The 15578-nt window shown below is 47.1% G+C and overlaps 1 protein-coding gene across 1 annotated transcript in view; it reads left to right on the forward strand.

Moving 5' to 3' along the window:
- The window catches only part of LOC124005302 (beta,beta-carotene 9',10'-oxygenase-like), a 102421-nt gene that overhangs the window by 24322 nt on the left and 62521 nt on the right, over window positions 1-15578 (forward strand). The window contains exon 3 of the mRNA XM_046314440.1: window positions 139-350. Within this exon, the coding sequence (XP_046170396.1) occupies window positions 139-350 (212 nt within the window). The remainder of the gene's footprint in view (window positions 1-138; window positions 351-15578) is intronic.

The raw sequence follows: 15578 nt of genomic DNA on the forward strand, positions 1-15578 counted from the left end.
TAGCTTAAATTGACATATTTTTATGGGGATATTTGTATTATGCTAATTAGATTTACTCAGGGGCGCAGACATCAACCTTAGGTTTTTTTTAACACTTTCCCTTGCCCTTACCTATCCCCACTGTCCTTTATTATTCAGCTACAACCACTGGTTTGATGGGATGGCCATGCTGCACCAGTTTAAGATTGAGGATGGCAAGGTGACCTACAGGAGTCGCTTTCTGCAGAGTGATGCTTACAAGAAGAACAGCGAGAGGAACCGCATCATGGTGTCAGAGTTTGGCACAGTGGCCATGCCCGACCCCTGCAAGAACTTCTTCCTGCGTTTCCTCTCTCGCTTCGAGATGATAGGTGAGTCACAGTCACAGAGAGAGTGGAGAGGGGGTGGATATAAACCAGTCAGCTATACAAATTATATTTTGAGCAACACTTTACACTTGCACTTACACCTAGTAACTTTAATTAATACGGTAACAGCATTGTCATTATACATTTCATCATAGTTTTGCAATTGCATAGTAGTTGACCAGTTGCTGATTTCCTCAAAAATTATTGCTTTTAGACAGAGACATAACTTACTCAGTGTGTTGTACCATTCAGTGTCTATGTCTTCACTCCTAAAGTAAATGTAGGCTATGCATGCATTGCAGCTCAGGGTTATGTCAGGGTCAATGTACAATAACAAGTACAGGATGCACATACTATGTCTAAAATGAGTTAACTCCACACCAGACTTCAGAAACTAGGCCATGTGGATCATGCAGATATTACGGATACTGTCTAGCCTTCCCTCTGAAGCAGATACTTTTATTTATTCAAATAGACAGTTGGCAACTCATCCCTTACAGGATTAATGGACACATTGTTAAACAAACATTACAATGATTCTTACAATTATTCATCTAGTTTTCTGCGCAGTACGCACCACATATTAAGAAATTAAAATATCAATACATAATAGTAGATAAGGTTATCCAAGCAATAACAATTACCCCCAAGCAGCAAAAATAAATAAACACTGATGAATAAATACAAATAAATGAAACGGAGGAAGCCATTTAAACCCAGTTGGGCCTAAAGAGAGGGTTGAAGTGTGAAAGATAGGCCTACCTACATGAAAACAATCTATACATACGTGCTCTTTTATGTTACATTTACATTTATATTTACATTTAAGTCATTTAGCAGACGCTCTTATCCAGAGCGACTTACAAATTGGTGCATTCACCTTATGACATCCAGTGGAACAGTCACTTTACAATAGTGCATCTAGATCTTAAAGGGGGGGGTGAGAAGGATTACTTTATGTCTGGAGTTAAAAATGACATGACAGAACACAGTGGATATCTACTGAACCTGTTCAAATCAGGTTTCCTTTACATTAAGAATATCGACATGTCTCTCCATTTTCTTTTGACCTGCACTTGGATGCCGATGATACTGTTGTGTATGCCTTTGCCCCCACGGTTGACCAGGCTCTATCTGAACTACAAAAATTATTCCTTCATTGTATTGAAGAATAACATTATTGACCAGGCCTCTTCGCACTCTTCGGGGGAAGACCAGGAGGAAGGATGAACACGAGGGCGACCGCGAGGACGACCGCGAGGACGAGCGCGATGAAGCCTCCGAGGACGAACACGTGTCGCGCGCCCGCGACATCGCGTCCACATTCCACCTGTTTGTCACACCGGAGATAGAAAGGAGAATTGTGGGCATGACGAATCTGCACGTGGCGAGAAAATATGGCGACGACAGCTGGTGTGCCATGGACGCCTCCGACCTGCGCGCCTACGTAGGGCTGCTGATCCTAGCGGGTGTCTACAGGTCCCGAGTCGAGGCTGCGGCCAGCCTGTGGGACGTGGAGAGCGGAAGGACCGTGTTCCGAGCCACCATGCCACTCAAGGTCTGTCACAGGTATTCAAGGCTGCTGTGATTCGAAGACCGCCAGTCGAGACCCGCGAGGTTCGCCACGGACAAACTGACAGCCATACGAGAGGTCTGGGACCTGTGGCAGCAGCGGCTGCCGGCCCTCTACAGCCCAAGGTGATGTGTGTGTGTGTGTGTGTGTGTGTGTGTGTGTGTGTGTGTGTGTGTGTGTGTGTGTGTGTGTGTGTGTGTGTGTGTGTGTGTGTGTGTGTGTGTGTGTGTGTGTGTGTGTGTGTGTGTGTGTGCGCACGCAGAGAGAGCAAGTATATGTATAACGTAGCACTCATTGGCCCCAACGAGCCGATTATGACACCAATCTCTTCTCCCCTTGCCAAAGGCCGCTGTCCTGTCCGTCAGTACATCCCCAGCAAGCCGGCGAAATACGGTATCAAGTCGTGGGTGGTCTGCGACTCAATGTCCAGCTACGTTTGGAAGATGCAAGTTGCACGGGCAAGGTGGCTGGCGGAGGCCCCGAGAATAACCGGGGGATGTGCGTCGTCCTCGATCTGACAACGGGACTGAGCGGTCGCAACGTCATGTGTGACAATTTCTTTACCTCCTACGAACTGGGACAGCGGCTTCTCGAGCGGTACCTTACCGTGGTGGGCACTGTGAGAAAGAACAAGAACGAGCTCCCACCGGCACTGCTCGAGTCAAAGGTCAGACAGGGCCTGTTCTCCAGGTATGCCTTCACGCCCACCGCCACTCTAGTGTCCTACCTTGCAAAGAAAAACAAGAACGTACTGCTTCTGAGCACGCTGCACACAGAGGCCCAAGTCGGCGATCGCCGCGACAGGAAGCCAGCCCTCGTGCTAGACTACAACTGCAACAAGGGCGGCGTGGACAACCTGGACAAGGAGGTCGGCACGTACAGCTGCAGACAGATGACTGCCCGCTGGCTCCTGGTCGTCTTCCACAACAACCTCGACGTGTCCTCCTACAACGCCTTTGTCATATGGCGCGAGATCAAGGCTGACTGGATGCCTCGCAAGCGGAAGAAGCGCAGGGTGTTCCTGTAGAAGCTGGGAAAGGAGCTCGTCAAGCCGCTGATCCAAAGAAGGCAGCATCTCCCCCGCACCGAAGCGGCGTCAGCGCTCCGCTGCTGTCCCGCACGCTGCCCCGCGCGCTGCCCTGGCCCCCGGGGCAGGTACGAGGAAGAGTTGTCAGCTCTGTCCACCGAAGAAGGACTCCAAGACACACATACGGTGTGCTGCAGGTGTAAGAAATACATCTGCAACGGCTGTTCACACGCATACTGTCACACTTGCGCCCATTGGGCCTTTAGCCAATAAGGGACAGGGTGACCCAGAGGACTCGGGGTCTAGACACAATCCAAGGATGACGGGAGGGTTAACTGACCTTCATGTCTTAAAGTAATGATGGACTGCCATTTATCTTTGCTTATTCGAGCTGTTCTTGCCATAATATGGATTTAGATTTTTACCAAATAGGGCTATCTTCTGTATACCAACTCTACCTTGTTACAACACTACTGTTCGACACAAACGCACTAAAAAGGGTGGCTACTTTGAATAATCTCAATTATAAAATATACTTTAATTTGTTTAACACTTTTTTGGTGTTATTTAATAGTTTTGATGTTGTCACGCCCTGGCCATAGAGATGTTTTTATTCTCTATTTTGATTAGGCCAGGGTGTGACTAGGGTGGGCATTCTAGTTTCTTTATTTCTATGTTGGTATGGTTCCCAATCAGAGGCAACTGTCTATTGTTGTCTCTGATTGGGGATCATATATAAGGTGTCCTTTTTCGTTTGGGTTTTGTGGGTAGTTGTTTTCTGTTTAGTGTCTGCACCTGACAGGACAGTTTCAGTTTTCCCTCTTTGTTATTTTGTTCGAGTGTTTTGAGTAATAAATTTATCATGAACACTTACCACACTGCGCTTTGGTTCACTCATTCCAACAAGAGCCGTGACAGAACTACCCACCACCAAAGGACCAAGATGCATGGAAAAAGGAACGAGTGGACATGGGAGGAGATCCTGGACGGAAAAGGACCCTGGAGACACGTCGGGGAGTATCGCCGTCAAAAGGAGGAGATTGAAACAGCAAAGGCGGAACAGCGATGTTACGAGGAGTTGGAGCAGCGAGGCAAGAACGAGAGGAAGGCCCCCAAAATGTTTTGGGGGGTGGCACACGGGGAGATTGGCAGAGTCAGGGTTCAGACCTGAGCCAACTCCTCATGCTTACCGTGGGGAGCGAGTGACCGGTCAAGCACCATGCTATCCGGTTCTGCGCACCATGCCTTCAGTGTGTCAGCCCGGTGCGCTCTGTGCAAGCTCCCCGCAGTGGCGGTGCTAGAGTGGGCATTCAGCCAGGACGGATTGTGCCGGCTCAGCGCTCCTGGCCTCCAGTGCGTCTCTTTGGTCCAGGTTATCCTGCGCCAGCTCTACGCACGGTGTCCCCGGTTCACCAGCATAGCCAAGTGCGGCCTGTTCCAGCTCCCCGCACTTGCCGGGCTACAGGGGGTATCCAGCCAGGACGAGTTGTGTCAGTGCTGCGCTCCAGACCTTTGGTGCGACTCCACGTTCCAGTGTGTCCTGCACTGGCTCTACGAACTATGCCTCCAATGCGCCATCATAGCCCAGTGCTTCCTGTGCCAGCTCTCCACACCACCGAGCTAAAGTGAGTATCCAGCCCGGATGTGTTGTGGTACCGTCACTCACTAGGCTGTCAGTACGTCTCCTCAGTATGGTAAGACCTGTTCCGGCGCCACGTACTAAGCCTCCAGCGACGGTCCCTAGCACAGAGCCTCCAGCGACGGTCCCCAGCCTCCGGTTATGATCGGTGGTCTGGTTCGTCAGGCGATGATCTGCGGCCCGGTTCCTCCAGTGAAGGTTCATGCACCAGGGCTGCCAGAGAGAGCTGAAAGTCTGTATTGGCCAGCGACAGCCCCGAAACCTGAAGGATCTGGAGAAGGTCTGTATGGAGGAGTGGGCCAAAATCCCTGCTGCAGTGTGTCCATTCTGGTCAAGAACTACAGGAATCATATGATCTCTGTAATTGCAAACAAAGGTTTCTGTACCAAATATTAAGTTCTGCTTTTCTGATGTATCAAATACTTATGTCATGCAATAAAATGCAAATTAATTACTTAAAAATCATACAATGTGATTTTCTGGATTTTTAGATTCCGTCTCTCACAGTTGAAGTGTAACTATGATAAAAATTACAGACCTCTACATGCTTTGTAAGTAGGAAAACAAGCAAAATCGGCAGTGTATCAAATACTTAGTCTCCCCACTGTATAAGTTTTCCTTTTTCGTTTGGGTTTTGTGGGTAGTTTTTTTTTGTTTAGTGTCTGCACCTGACAGGACTGTTTCGGTTTTCCCTCTTTGTTATTTTGTTTGAGTGTTTTGAGTAATACATTCATCATGAACACTTACCACACTGCGCTTTGGTACACTCATTCTGACATGAGCCGTGACAGATGTCTTCACTATCATTCTACAATGTAGATAATAGTAAAAATAAAGAAAAACCCTTGAATGAGTAGGTGTGTCCAAACTTTTGACGTGTACTGTAGACAGACAGACAGACAGACAGACAGACAGACAGACAGACAGACAGACAGACAGACAGACAGACAGACAGACAGACAGACAGACAGACAGACAGACAGACAGACAGACAGACAGACAGACAGACAGACAGACAGACAGACAGACAGACAGACAGACAGAAATATATACACACATAAACTCAGCAAAAAAAGAAACGTCCCTTTTTCAGGACCCTGTCTTTAAAAGATAGTTAGTTTAAAAAAAATTACTTCACATATCTTCACATATTACACCACGTGTAACAACACCTGCACAGAATCGGTACATCCGAACATCACACATGCGGGACAGGTACAGGATGGCAACAACAAATGCCCGAGTTACACCAGGAACGCACAATCCCTCCATCAGTGCTCAGACTGTCCACAATAGGCTGAGAGTGCCTGGACTGAGGGCTTGAAAGCCTGTAGTAAGGCAGGTCCTCATCAGCGACAATAATGTTGCCTATGGGCACAAACCCACCATCGCTGGGCCAGACAGGACTGGCAAAACGTGCTCTTCACTGACGAGTCGTGGTTTTGTCTCACCAGGGGTGATGGTCAGATTCGGCTTTATCGTCGAAGGAATGAGCATTACACCAAGGCCTGTACTCTGGAGTAGGATTGAGGGTCCGTCATGGTCTGGGGTGGTGAGTCACAGCCTCATCGGACTGAGCTCATTGACATTGCAGGCAATCTCAACGCTGTGCATTATAGGGAAGACATCCTCCTCCCTCATGTGGTACCCTTCCTTTGGGCTAATCCTGACATGACCCTGCAGCATAACAATGCCATCAGCCATATTGCTCATTTTATGCATGATTTCTCGCAAGACAGGAATGTCAGTCTTCTGCCATTGCCAGCGAAGAGCCCGGATTTCAATCCCATTGAGCATGTCTGGGACCTGTAGGATCGGAGGGTGAGGGCTAGGGCCATTCCCCCCAGAAATGTCCGGGAACTTGCAGGTGCCTTGGTGGGGTAACATCTCAAAGCAAGAACTGGCAAATCTGGTGTAGTCCATGAGTAGGAGATGCACTTAATGCAGCTGGTGGCCACACCAGATACTGACTGTTACTTTTGATTTTGACCCCCCCATTGTTCAGGGACACATTTTTCGATTTCAGTTGGCCACATGTCTGTGGAACTTGTTCAGTTTATGTCTCAGTTGTTGAATCTTGTCAAGTTTGCCAAAAATAAATGCAGTTGACAGTGAGAAGACATTTTTTTATTTACAGTTGAAGTCGGAAGTTTACATACACTAAGCCTTTAAACAGCTTGGAAAATTCCAGAAAATGATGTCATGGCTTTAGAAGCTTCTGATAGGCTTATTGACGTAATTTGAGTCAATTAAAGGTGTACCTGTGGTTATTTCAAGGCCTACCTTCAAACTCAGTGCCTCTTTGCTTGACATCATGGGAAAATCAAAAGAAATCAGCCAAGACTTTAGAAAAAAAGCTGTAGACCTCCACAAGTCATTCTTGGGAGCAATTTCCAAACACCTGAAGGTACCACGTTTATCTGTACAAACAACAGTACGCAAGTATAAACACCATGGGACAGCGTCATATCGCTCAGGAAGGAGACGCGTTCTGTCTGCTAGAGATGAACGGACTGTGGTGCGAAAAATGTAAATCAATCCCAGAACAACAGCGAAGGACCTTGTGAAGATGCTGGAGGAAACATGTACAGAAGTATCTATATGCACAGTAAAACGAGTCCTATATTGACCTAACCTGAAAGGCCTTCAGCAAGGAAGAAGCCACTGCTCCAAAACCGCCATAAAAAAAACAGACTACGGTTTGTAACTGCACACGGGGACAAAGATCGTACTTTTTGCAGAAATGTCCTCTGGTCTGATGAAACAAAAATAGAACTGTTTGGACATCATGACCATCGTTATGTTTGGAGGAAAAAAGGGGAGGCTTGCAAGCCCAAGGACACCATCCCAACCGTGAAGCGCAGGAGTGGCAGCATCATGTTGTGGGGGTGCTTTGCTGCACTTCACAAAATAGAAGGCATCATGAGAAAGTTACATTTTGTGGATATATTGAAGCAACATCTCAAGCCATCAGTCAGGAAGTTAAAGCTTGGTCGGAAATGGGTCTTCCAAATGGACCATGACCCCAAGCATACCTCCAAGTTGTGGCAAAATGGCGTATGGACAACAAAGCCAAGATATTGGAGTGGCCATCACAAAGCCCTGACCTCAGTCCTACATAACATTTTTGGGCAGAACTGAAAAAGCGTGTGTGAGCAAGTAGGCCTACAAAGTTGACTCAGTTACACATCCTCTGTCAGGAGGAATGGGACAAAATGTACCCAACTTTAAAAATCAAATCAAATTTTATTTGTCACATACACATGGATAGCAGATGTTAATGCGAGTGTAGCGAAATGCTTGTGCTTCTCGTTCCGACAATGCGGTAATAACCAACAAGTAATATAGCTAACAATTCCAAAACTACTACCTTATAGACACAAGTGTAAGGGGATAAAGAATATGTACATAAGATATATGAATGAGTGATGGTGCAGAGCGGCATAGGCAAGATACAGTAGATGGTATTGAGTGCAGTATATACATATTCTTTATTAAACAGGATAAATTTTTGCAAAAGTTGCTAATATATGCATATAAAAAATATTATCGAATAGAAAACACTCTAAAGCTTCTAAAACCGTTTAAATTTTGTCTCTCTGTAAAGCAGAACTGTCAGGGCATGCATTCTCCCAAACTATCTCTTGTCATGATAAAAGTTGGCCCAACTTTGACGTCATCGCAAACACCCTTCACAAACAGTTACAGCTCTGGGAACAGTTCCTACGTGTTCAGCGCGATCCCTGCTTTCAATGGGGCTTCTCATTGTGAGAATCGCGCGCTCACGGGAGTTTGAGCTTGCCGAAAGTTCTCGGTCACAGGAAAAAACAGGTCACTTTTATGCGCACTCTGGTCAAGTCCTGTCTTTTTTCCAAGATCGATTGAACGATGCCTGTGTTTCTGTTCGTCCTCACAATTGCTGTACACCTTTATAACATGTTAAAGCTTGATTATGAAGTTAGTTTGACAAGTTTACTCGACATATAATATGTAAGTTCGACATTTTGGTGCGCATCCACTTGACTTTTGGCTACATTTTGACCGAAATGTGTAGTTTTTGAGAACCGAAAGACGCAGACTTGAAAACTAAACGCTGTTTTGGTAAGTATAATCCCTTCCAGGTCTTTTGATGGAAGAACAGCAAAGGTAAGGGAATATTTATGTGGTAAATTTGGGTTTCGGTGGACTCCAAGATAGAGGAGCCAGAATGCTACATTTGGAGCGCCGACTCCTAGTATAGCCTAGTGAACGCAACCTGTAACGTTAAAAATGAAATGTAACACAGCGATTTCATTTAGAAGAAGTGTATCTTCCTATACATATGTAGAACATGCATATTTAGTCAAAGTTTATGATGTGTATTCCTTGTTAGCTGACGTTATCTGCCGGAGCTATCGTCATTTCTCCTGACATTTTAGTAGCATTTTTTGAACGATGCGTCATTGTAAACAGAGATTTATGGATATATATTGCAGATTATTGAAAAAAATTTATGTACCGTGTAACATGTTAAATTACTGTCATCTGATGAAGATTTCAAAAGGTTAGTGAAATGATTTTTCTTTTAATCCTGCGTTTGTTGATTGCATATTTTTTCCTACTTGGCTATGCAAATGAGCTATGTCTGCGGTGGTGGTTTGACATAAATATGTGCTATGTTTTCGCCGTAAAACATTTTAGAAATCTGACTTGCTGGGTAGATAAACAACTTATTTATCTTTCATTTGAGCTATTGGACTTGTTAATGTGTGGAGGTTAAATATTTTTAGGAATATTTTTGCGTTCCATGCGCCACATTCCAGCTGAGGGTGTGGGGGGGGGGAGGTCCCAGCTTGGAACGGGTGTCCCCAACAGGTTTTAATCATTGCTATGGGAACGACATCTTCAACGCACGTTCTAATGAACTCGCACACCGAATCAGCGTATTCGTCAATGTTGTTATCTGACGCAATACGAAACATATCCCAGTCCACGTGATGGAAGCAGTCTTGGAGTGTGGAGTCAGCTTGGTCGGACCAGCATTGGACAGACCTCAGCGTGGGAGCCTCTAGTTTTAGTTTCTCTCTGTAGGCAGGGATCAGCAAAATGGAGTCGTGGTCAGCTTTTCCGAAAAGGGGGCGGGGCAGGGCTTTATATGCGTCGCGGAAGTTAGAGTAACAATGATCCAAGGTTTTTACACCCCTGGTTGCGCAATTGATATGCTTATAAAATTTAGGGAGTCTTGTTTTCAGATTAGCCTTGTTAAAATCCGAGCTACAATGAATGCAGCCTCCGGATAAATGGTTTCCAGTTTGCAAAGAGTTAAATAAAGTTTGTTCAAAGCCATCGATGTGTCTGCTTGGGGGGATATATACGGCTGTGATTATAATCGAAGAGAATTCTCTTGGTAGATAATGCGGTCTACATTTTATTGTGAGGAATTCTAAATCAGGTTAACAGAAGGACCCGAACAAGGAGAGGGGCCGACTTCGGCGGAAGTCTTGACAGTAGCCCCCCCTTGACTCGCGGCTCCAGCTGCGCGCCGACACCGGCCTCGGGGACGAACCGGAGGACGGGATGCAGGGAGATCCAGGTGGAGACGGTGAAACTCCTGTAGCAATGAAGGATCTAGGATGTCCTCCACCGGTACCCAGCATCTCTCCTCCGGGCCGTACCCCTCCAACTCCATGAAGTACTGAAGGCCCCTCGCCTGACGCCTTGAGTCCATGATGGCGTGGTGTTACCCCGTTACGAGCCAGCATATGGCCCCACAAACTGCAGACCCAGCTTCCGGCAGGGAAGGTGAAGGGGCAGGTTTTGGGTCGCGAACCAGACCCGATCCCCCGGTGCATACACCTCACCGCGGTGGTGGTCGGCACTCGCCTTTTGCCTCCTAATGGCCCGTTGTAGCCACACAGGGGCAGCGTTCCATGTCTCATCTGAGTGCCGAAACCATTCATCCACCGCAGGAGCCTCGATCTGGCTCTGATGCCATGGTGCCAGGACCGACTGATCACCCAGCACACACTGAAACGGTGATAGGTTGGTAGAGGAGTGGCAGTGATGTAAACCGCCCACTCCCCCGGCCGGTCCTGGCAATAGGACCGCAGAAACCTACCCACATCCTGGTTGACTCTTTCCACCTGCCCGTTACTCTCAGGGTGGAAACCTGAGGAAAGGCTGACCGAGACCACCAGGCGTTCCATAAACACCCTCCAGACTCTAGACGTGAATTGGGGATGCCGATCAGAAACTATATCCTCAGGCACCCGGTAGTGCCGGAAAACGAGGGTGAACAGGGCCTCCACAGTTTGTAGAGCCGTAGGGAGAACGGGCAAAGGAAGGAGACGGCAGGACTAAGAAAACCGATCCACAACGACCAGGATCGTGGTGTTACCCCGCAACGGGGGAAGATCCATCATGAAATCCACCTATAGGTGTGACCAAGGTCGTTGTGGAACGGGAAGGGGTTATAATTTCCCTCTGGGCAGATGTCTAGGTGACTTGCACTGTGCGCATACCGAACAGGAGGAAACATAAACCCTCACATCCTTAGCTAAAGTGGGCCACCAGTACTTCCCAGCAAGGCGGCACATCGTCCGACCGATGCCAGGATGACCAGAGGAGGGTGACGTGTGAGCCCAACAGATCAAACAATCGCGGACATCAAATGGAACGTACAGACGCCCAGCTGAACACTCAGGGGGAGTGGGCTCTGCACGTGACGCCCGCTCTATGTCCGCGTCCACCTCCCATACCACCGGTGCCACCAGGCGAGAAGCTGGAATTATGGGAGTGGGATCCGTGGACCACTCCTGTATCATACAGCCAGGACAGTGTGTCTGCCATAACGTTCTGGGAACCTGGTTTGTAGGATAGGGTGAAAACAAAGCGGGTGAAAAACATGGCCCACCTTGCCTGGCAAGGGTTCATTCTCCTCGCCGCCCGGATGTACTCCAGATTGTAGTGGTCAGTCCAAATGAGGAAAGGGTGTTTAGCCCCCTCAAGCCAATGCCTCCACGCCTTCAGAGCCTTGACAACAGCCAACAGCTCCCGGTCCCCCACATCATAGTTTCGGTGGCGTACCCGAGCGCTGAGACAGCACAGTTCCTATCCCAGCCTCGGACGCGTCCACCTATACTATGAATGCCAAGGAGGGATCAGGATGAGCCAGTACGGGAGCCGAGGTAAACAGAGCCTTCAGGTGACCAAAAGCCCTGTCCGCCCCAGCTGACCACTGCAGTCGCACCGGTCCCCCTTTCAGCAAGGAGGTAATGGGAGTTGCTACCTGACCAAAACAACGGATAAACCTCCGGTAGTAGTTGGCAAACCCTCAAAACCGCTGCACCTCCTTTACCGTGGTTGGAGTCGGCCAATTACGCACGGCTGAAATGCGGTAATTTTCTATCTCCACCCCTGATGCTGAAAAGCGGTACCCTAGGAAGGAGACGGACTGTTGGAAGAACAGACATTTCTCCGCCTTGATGTATAGGTCATGTTCCAACAGTCGACCAAGCACCCTGCGCACAAGGGACACATGCTCGGCGTGAGTAGTGGAGTATATTAGAATGTCAACTATACACACCACTACACCCTGTCCGTGCAGGTCCCTCAAAATCCCATCCACAAAGGACTGGAAGACTGATGGAGCATTCATTAACCCATACGGCATGACGAGGTACTCATAGTGCCCAGAAGTGGTACTAAATGCCGTCTTCCACTCATCCCTCCCCCGGATACGCACCAGGTTGTAAGCGCTCTTGAGGTCCAATTTTGTGAAGAAGCGCGCCCCGTTAAATGACACTGTCATACTGGCGATGAGAGGTAGCGGGTAACTGTATTTTACCGTAATCTGATTTAAACCTTGAGTCGCCCTCTTTTTACAGAAGGCGAGTGCCAAATCGGCATATTCGAGGGGAATGTGCATGGTGGAAACCTGGTTTGGACTCTCCACCGTAGTGGCACCTAAGGAAACATCTACACACCTCCCTGAACACTGACAGGACCATCCCTTGAGAGCCCTCTGTTGCCATGAAATAATAGGATCATGAGAGGCCAACCAGGGAAAGCCCAACACAACAGGAAACGCAGGAGAGTCCATCAGGAAGAGACTAATTCTCTCCTCGTGACCCCCCTGCATTCTCATAGCAATGGGAGCTGTGACCTCCCTAATTAGCCCCGACCCCAAAGGACAACTATCTAAGGCATGTACAGGGCAGGAAACATCAACAGAAACAACATGGTTAGCAGATGTCAAGCATTTCGCTACACTCGCATTAACATCTGCTAACCATGTTTATGTGACAAATAAAATTTGATTGGATTTTGATTTGATTAGGGATCCCTATTCTATGTGCCAGGGAGCGGTCAATAAAGTTCCCAGCTACGCCTGAATCCAGCCTTATGCTGGGAATGCGGGGAAAACTCAGGAAATTCTATAGGTAACCACATATGTGTAACAGGGGGCTCTGGGTGAGTTGTGTGCCTACTCACCTGGGATGACCCACCAATGCTCCGCCTGCTACCTCAACTTCCTGGAGAACCACCCCAGCACCGACCAGCAGTGTGCCCTCTGCGGCCACAGCTGGAGCAGGGAATGTTCCTCCCTCCGGTCCACCTCATAGCAGCCCCACCCAACTCCATCGGTGTTGGATCCAAGGTGCTGGGAAATGGAACGGACGGACCCCAATCCGGACGTCTACGGGAGGCCAACAGGTAATCCAGCCAGATAGACAAGTCCACCAGCTGATCCAGGTTGAGAGTGGCGTCCCTGCAGGTTAGCTCCCTACGAATGTCCTCTCGTAAGCTACACCTGTAGTGGTCGATCAGGGCCCGCTCATTCCATCCCGCACCAGCTGCCAGAGTTCTGAAGTCCAGTGCGAACTCTTGAGCGCTCCTCAGCCCCTGTCTCAGATGGAACAATCACTCTCCCACCACTCTCCCTTCAGGTGGATGATCAAAACCTGCCCGGAAGCGGCGGGAGAAGTCCTCGTAGTCATCCAGAGTCGGGCCGTAGCGTAGTCAAGCGCAGGACACAGGTTTGAGCAACACAACTGAGTTTACTCACAAAAATTCAAGCAATATTCCAAATAGGAAAATACATACAAACTAACACCTACAACAACCACTAAGACACAAACAATCACGGACAGAACAGAAATGTATGCCAGAAGGTTAAATAAGGAACATGATATGGGAATTGAAACCAGGTGTGTGTAATACAGACAAAACAAAACTAAAATGAAACATGGATCGGTGGTGACTGGAAAGCCGGTGACATCGACCGCCGAACACCACCCCAACAAGGAGAGGGGCCGACTCCGACGGAAGTCGTGACACTGTTTAGGCAAATTGAGCATTAATAAATTGGCGATAGCCTGTTTGTCCTCCCACCTATCCGTTTAATTTCTCAGGAGCCTGGGAATGCCAGCATAGATAGAATCCTGTAATTGACAAATATTTGCCATATTCTAGTAATTAACATGTGCCAACGTATCACCACGGTCCATTCCATGGTGAAACTTACACTGCTGTAGATCTGAAATAATTTGATGGTGAAACTTGCCAGCCAACCGGAAAAAGGCGAATCAATTCAAGCATTCTTGAAAGTCAGGACAATCCTTGTCTTGCAAATAAACATAATTTTTATAGTTGAAAAAATTGATTTTGCAAGCAGTAGACATTTCAATTTCAATGTGGAGTGGGGCATTATTGTTATGCGGTCACATCACAAGCCCCTGCGTACCTTCAAAATGAGTCGGCAATCATAATGTAGTCAAATTACAGTTTCCATCATTTGTCGCAATAAAGAAAGATTGATAAAAGAAAAATCGACCCATGTTGAACGGATAAAAATGTTGTTTAGAGAATATTCTTTAAATAATTTATTCTATACTGAACAAAAATATAAATGCAACATTTCAACGATTTTACTGAGTTACAGTTCATATAAGGACATGAATCAATTCAAATAAATTCATTAGGCCCTAATCTATTAATTTTACCTGACTGGGCAGGGGTGCAGATAAAAGCCCACACACTTGGGAGCCAGGCCCAGCCAATCAGAATTAGTTCTACCCCACAAAAAGGCATTATTACAGACATTAATACTCCTCACTTTCATCAGCTGTCCGGGTGGCTAGTTTCAGACGATCCTGCATGTGAGAAAGCTGGATATGGAGGTCCTGGGCTGGCATGGTTACACGTGGTCTGCGATTGTGAGGCCAGTTGGACCTAAATTCTCTCAAACAACATTGGAGGTGACTTATGGTAGAGAAGGTATCTGGCAACAGCTCTGGTGGACATTGCTGCAGTGAGCATGCCAATTGCACTCTCCCTCAAAACTTGAAACATCTGTGGCATTGTGTTGTGTGACAGAATTGCACATTTTAAAGTGGCCTTTTGTTGTCCCCAGCACAAGGTGCACCTGTGTAATTGTCATACTGTTTAATGAGCTTCTTAATATGCCACACCTGTCAGGTGAATGTATTATCTTGGCAAAGGATAAATGCTCACTAACAGGGATGTAAACAAATCTGTGCATAACATTTGAGAGAAATAAGCTATTTCTGCATATGGAACCTTTCTGGGATCTTTTATTTCAACTCATGAAACATGGGACCAGCACTTTACATGTTGCCACCACTTGTAGCCATCACTTGTGCAAGTTCTCCCACTTAAAAAGATAAGAGAGGCCAGTAATTTTCATCATAACATATCCAGAAAATCACATTGTAGGGTTTTAAAAAATGTATTTGCAAATTATGGTGGAAAATAAGTATTTGGTCAATAACAAGTTAATCTCAATACTTTGTTATATACCCTTTGTTGGCAATGACAGAGGTCAAACGCTTTCTGTAAGTCTTCACAAGGTTTTCACACACTGTTGCTGGTATTTTGTCCCATTCCTCCATGTAGATCTCCTCTAGAGCAGTGATGTTTTGGGGCTGTTGCTGGGCAACATGGACTTTCAACTCCCTCCAAAGATTTTCTATGGGTTGAGATCTGGAGACT

The sequence above is a fragment of the Oncorhynchus gorbuscha genome, linkage group LG02, assembly GCF_021184085.1.
Source record: "Oncorhynchus gorbuscha isolate QuinsamMale2020 ecotype Even-year linkage group LG02, OgorEven_v1.0, whole genome shotgun sequence".
Classification (NCBI taxonomy): Eukaryota; Metazoa; Chordata; class Actinopteri; order Salmoniformes; family Salmonidae; genus Oncorhynchus; species Oncorhynchus gorbuscha.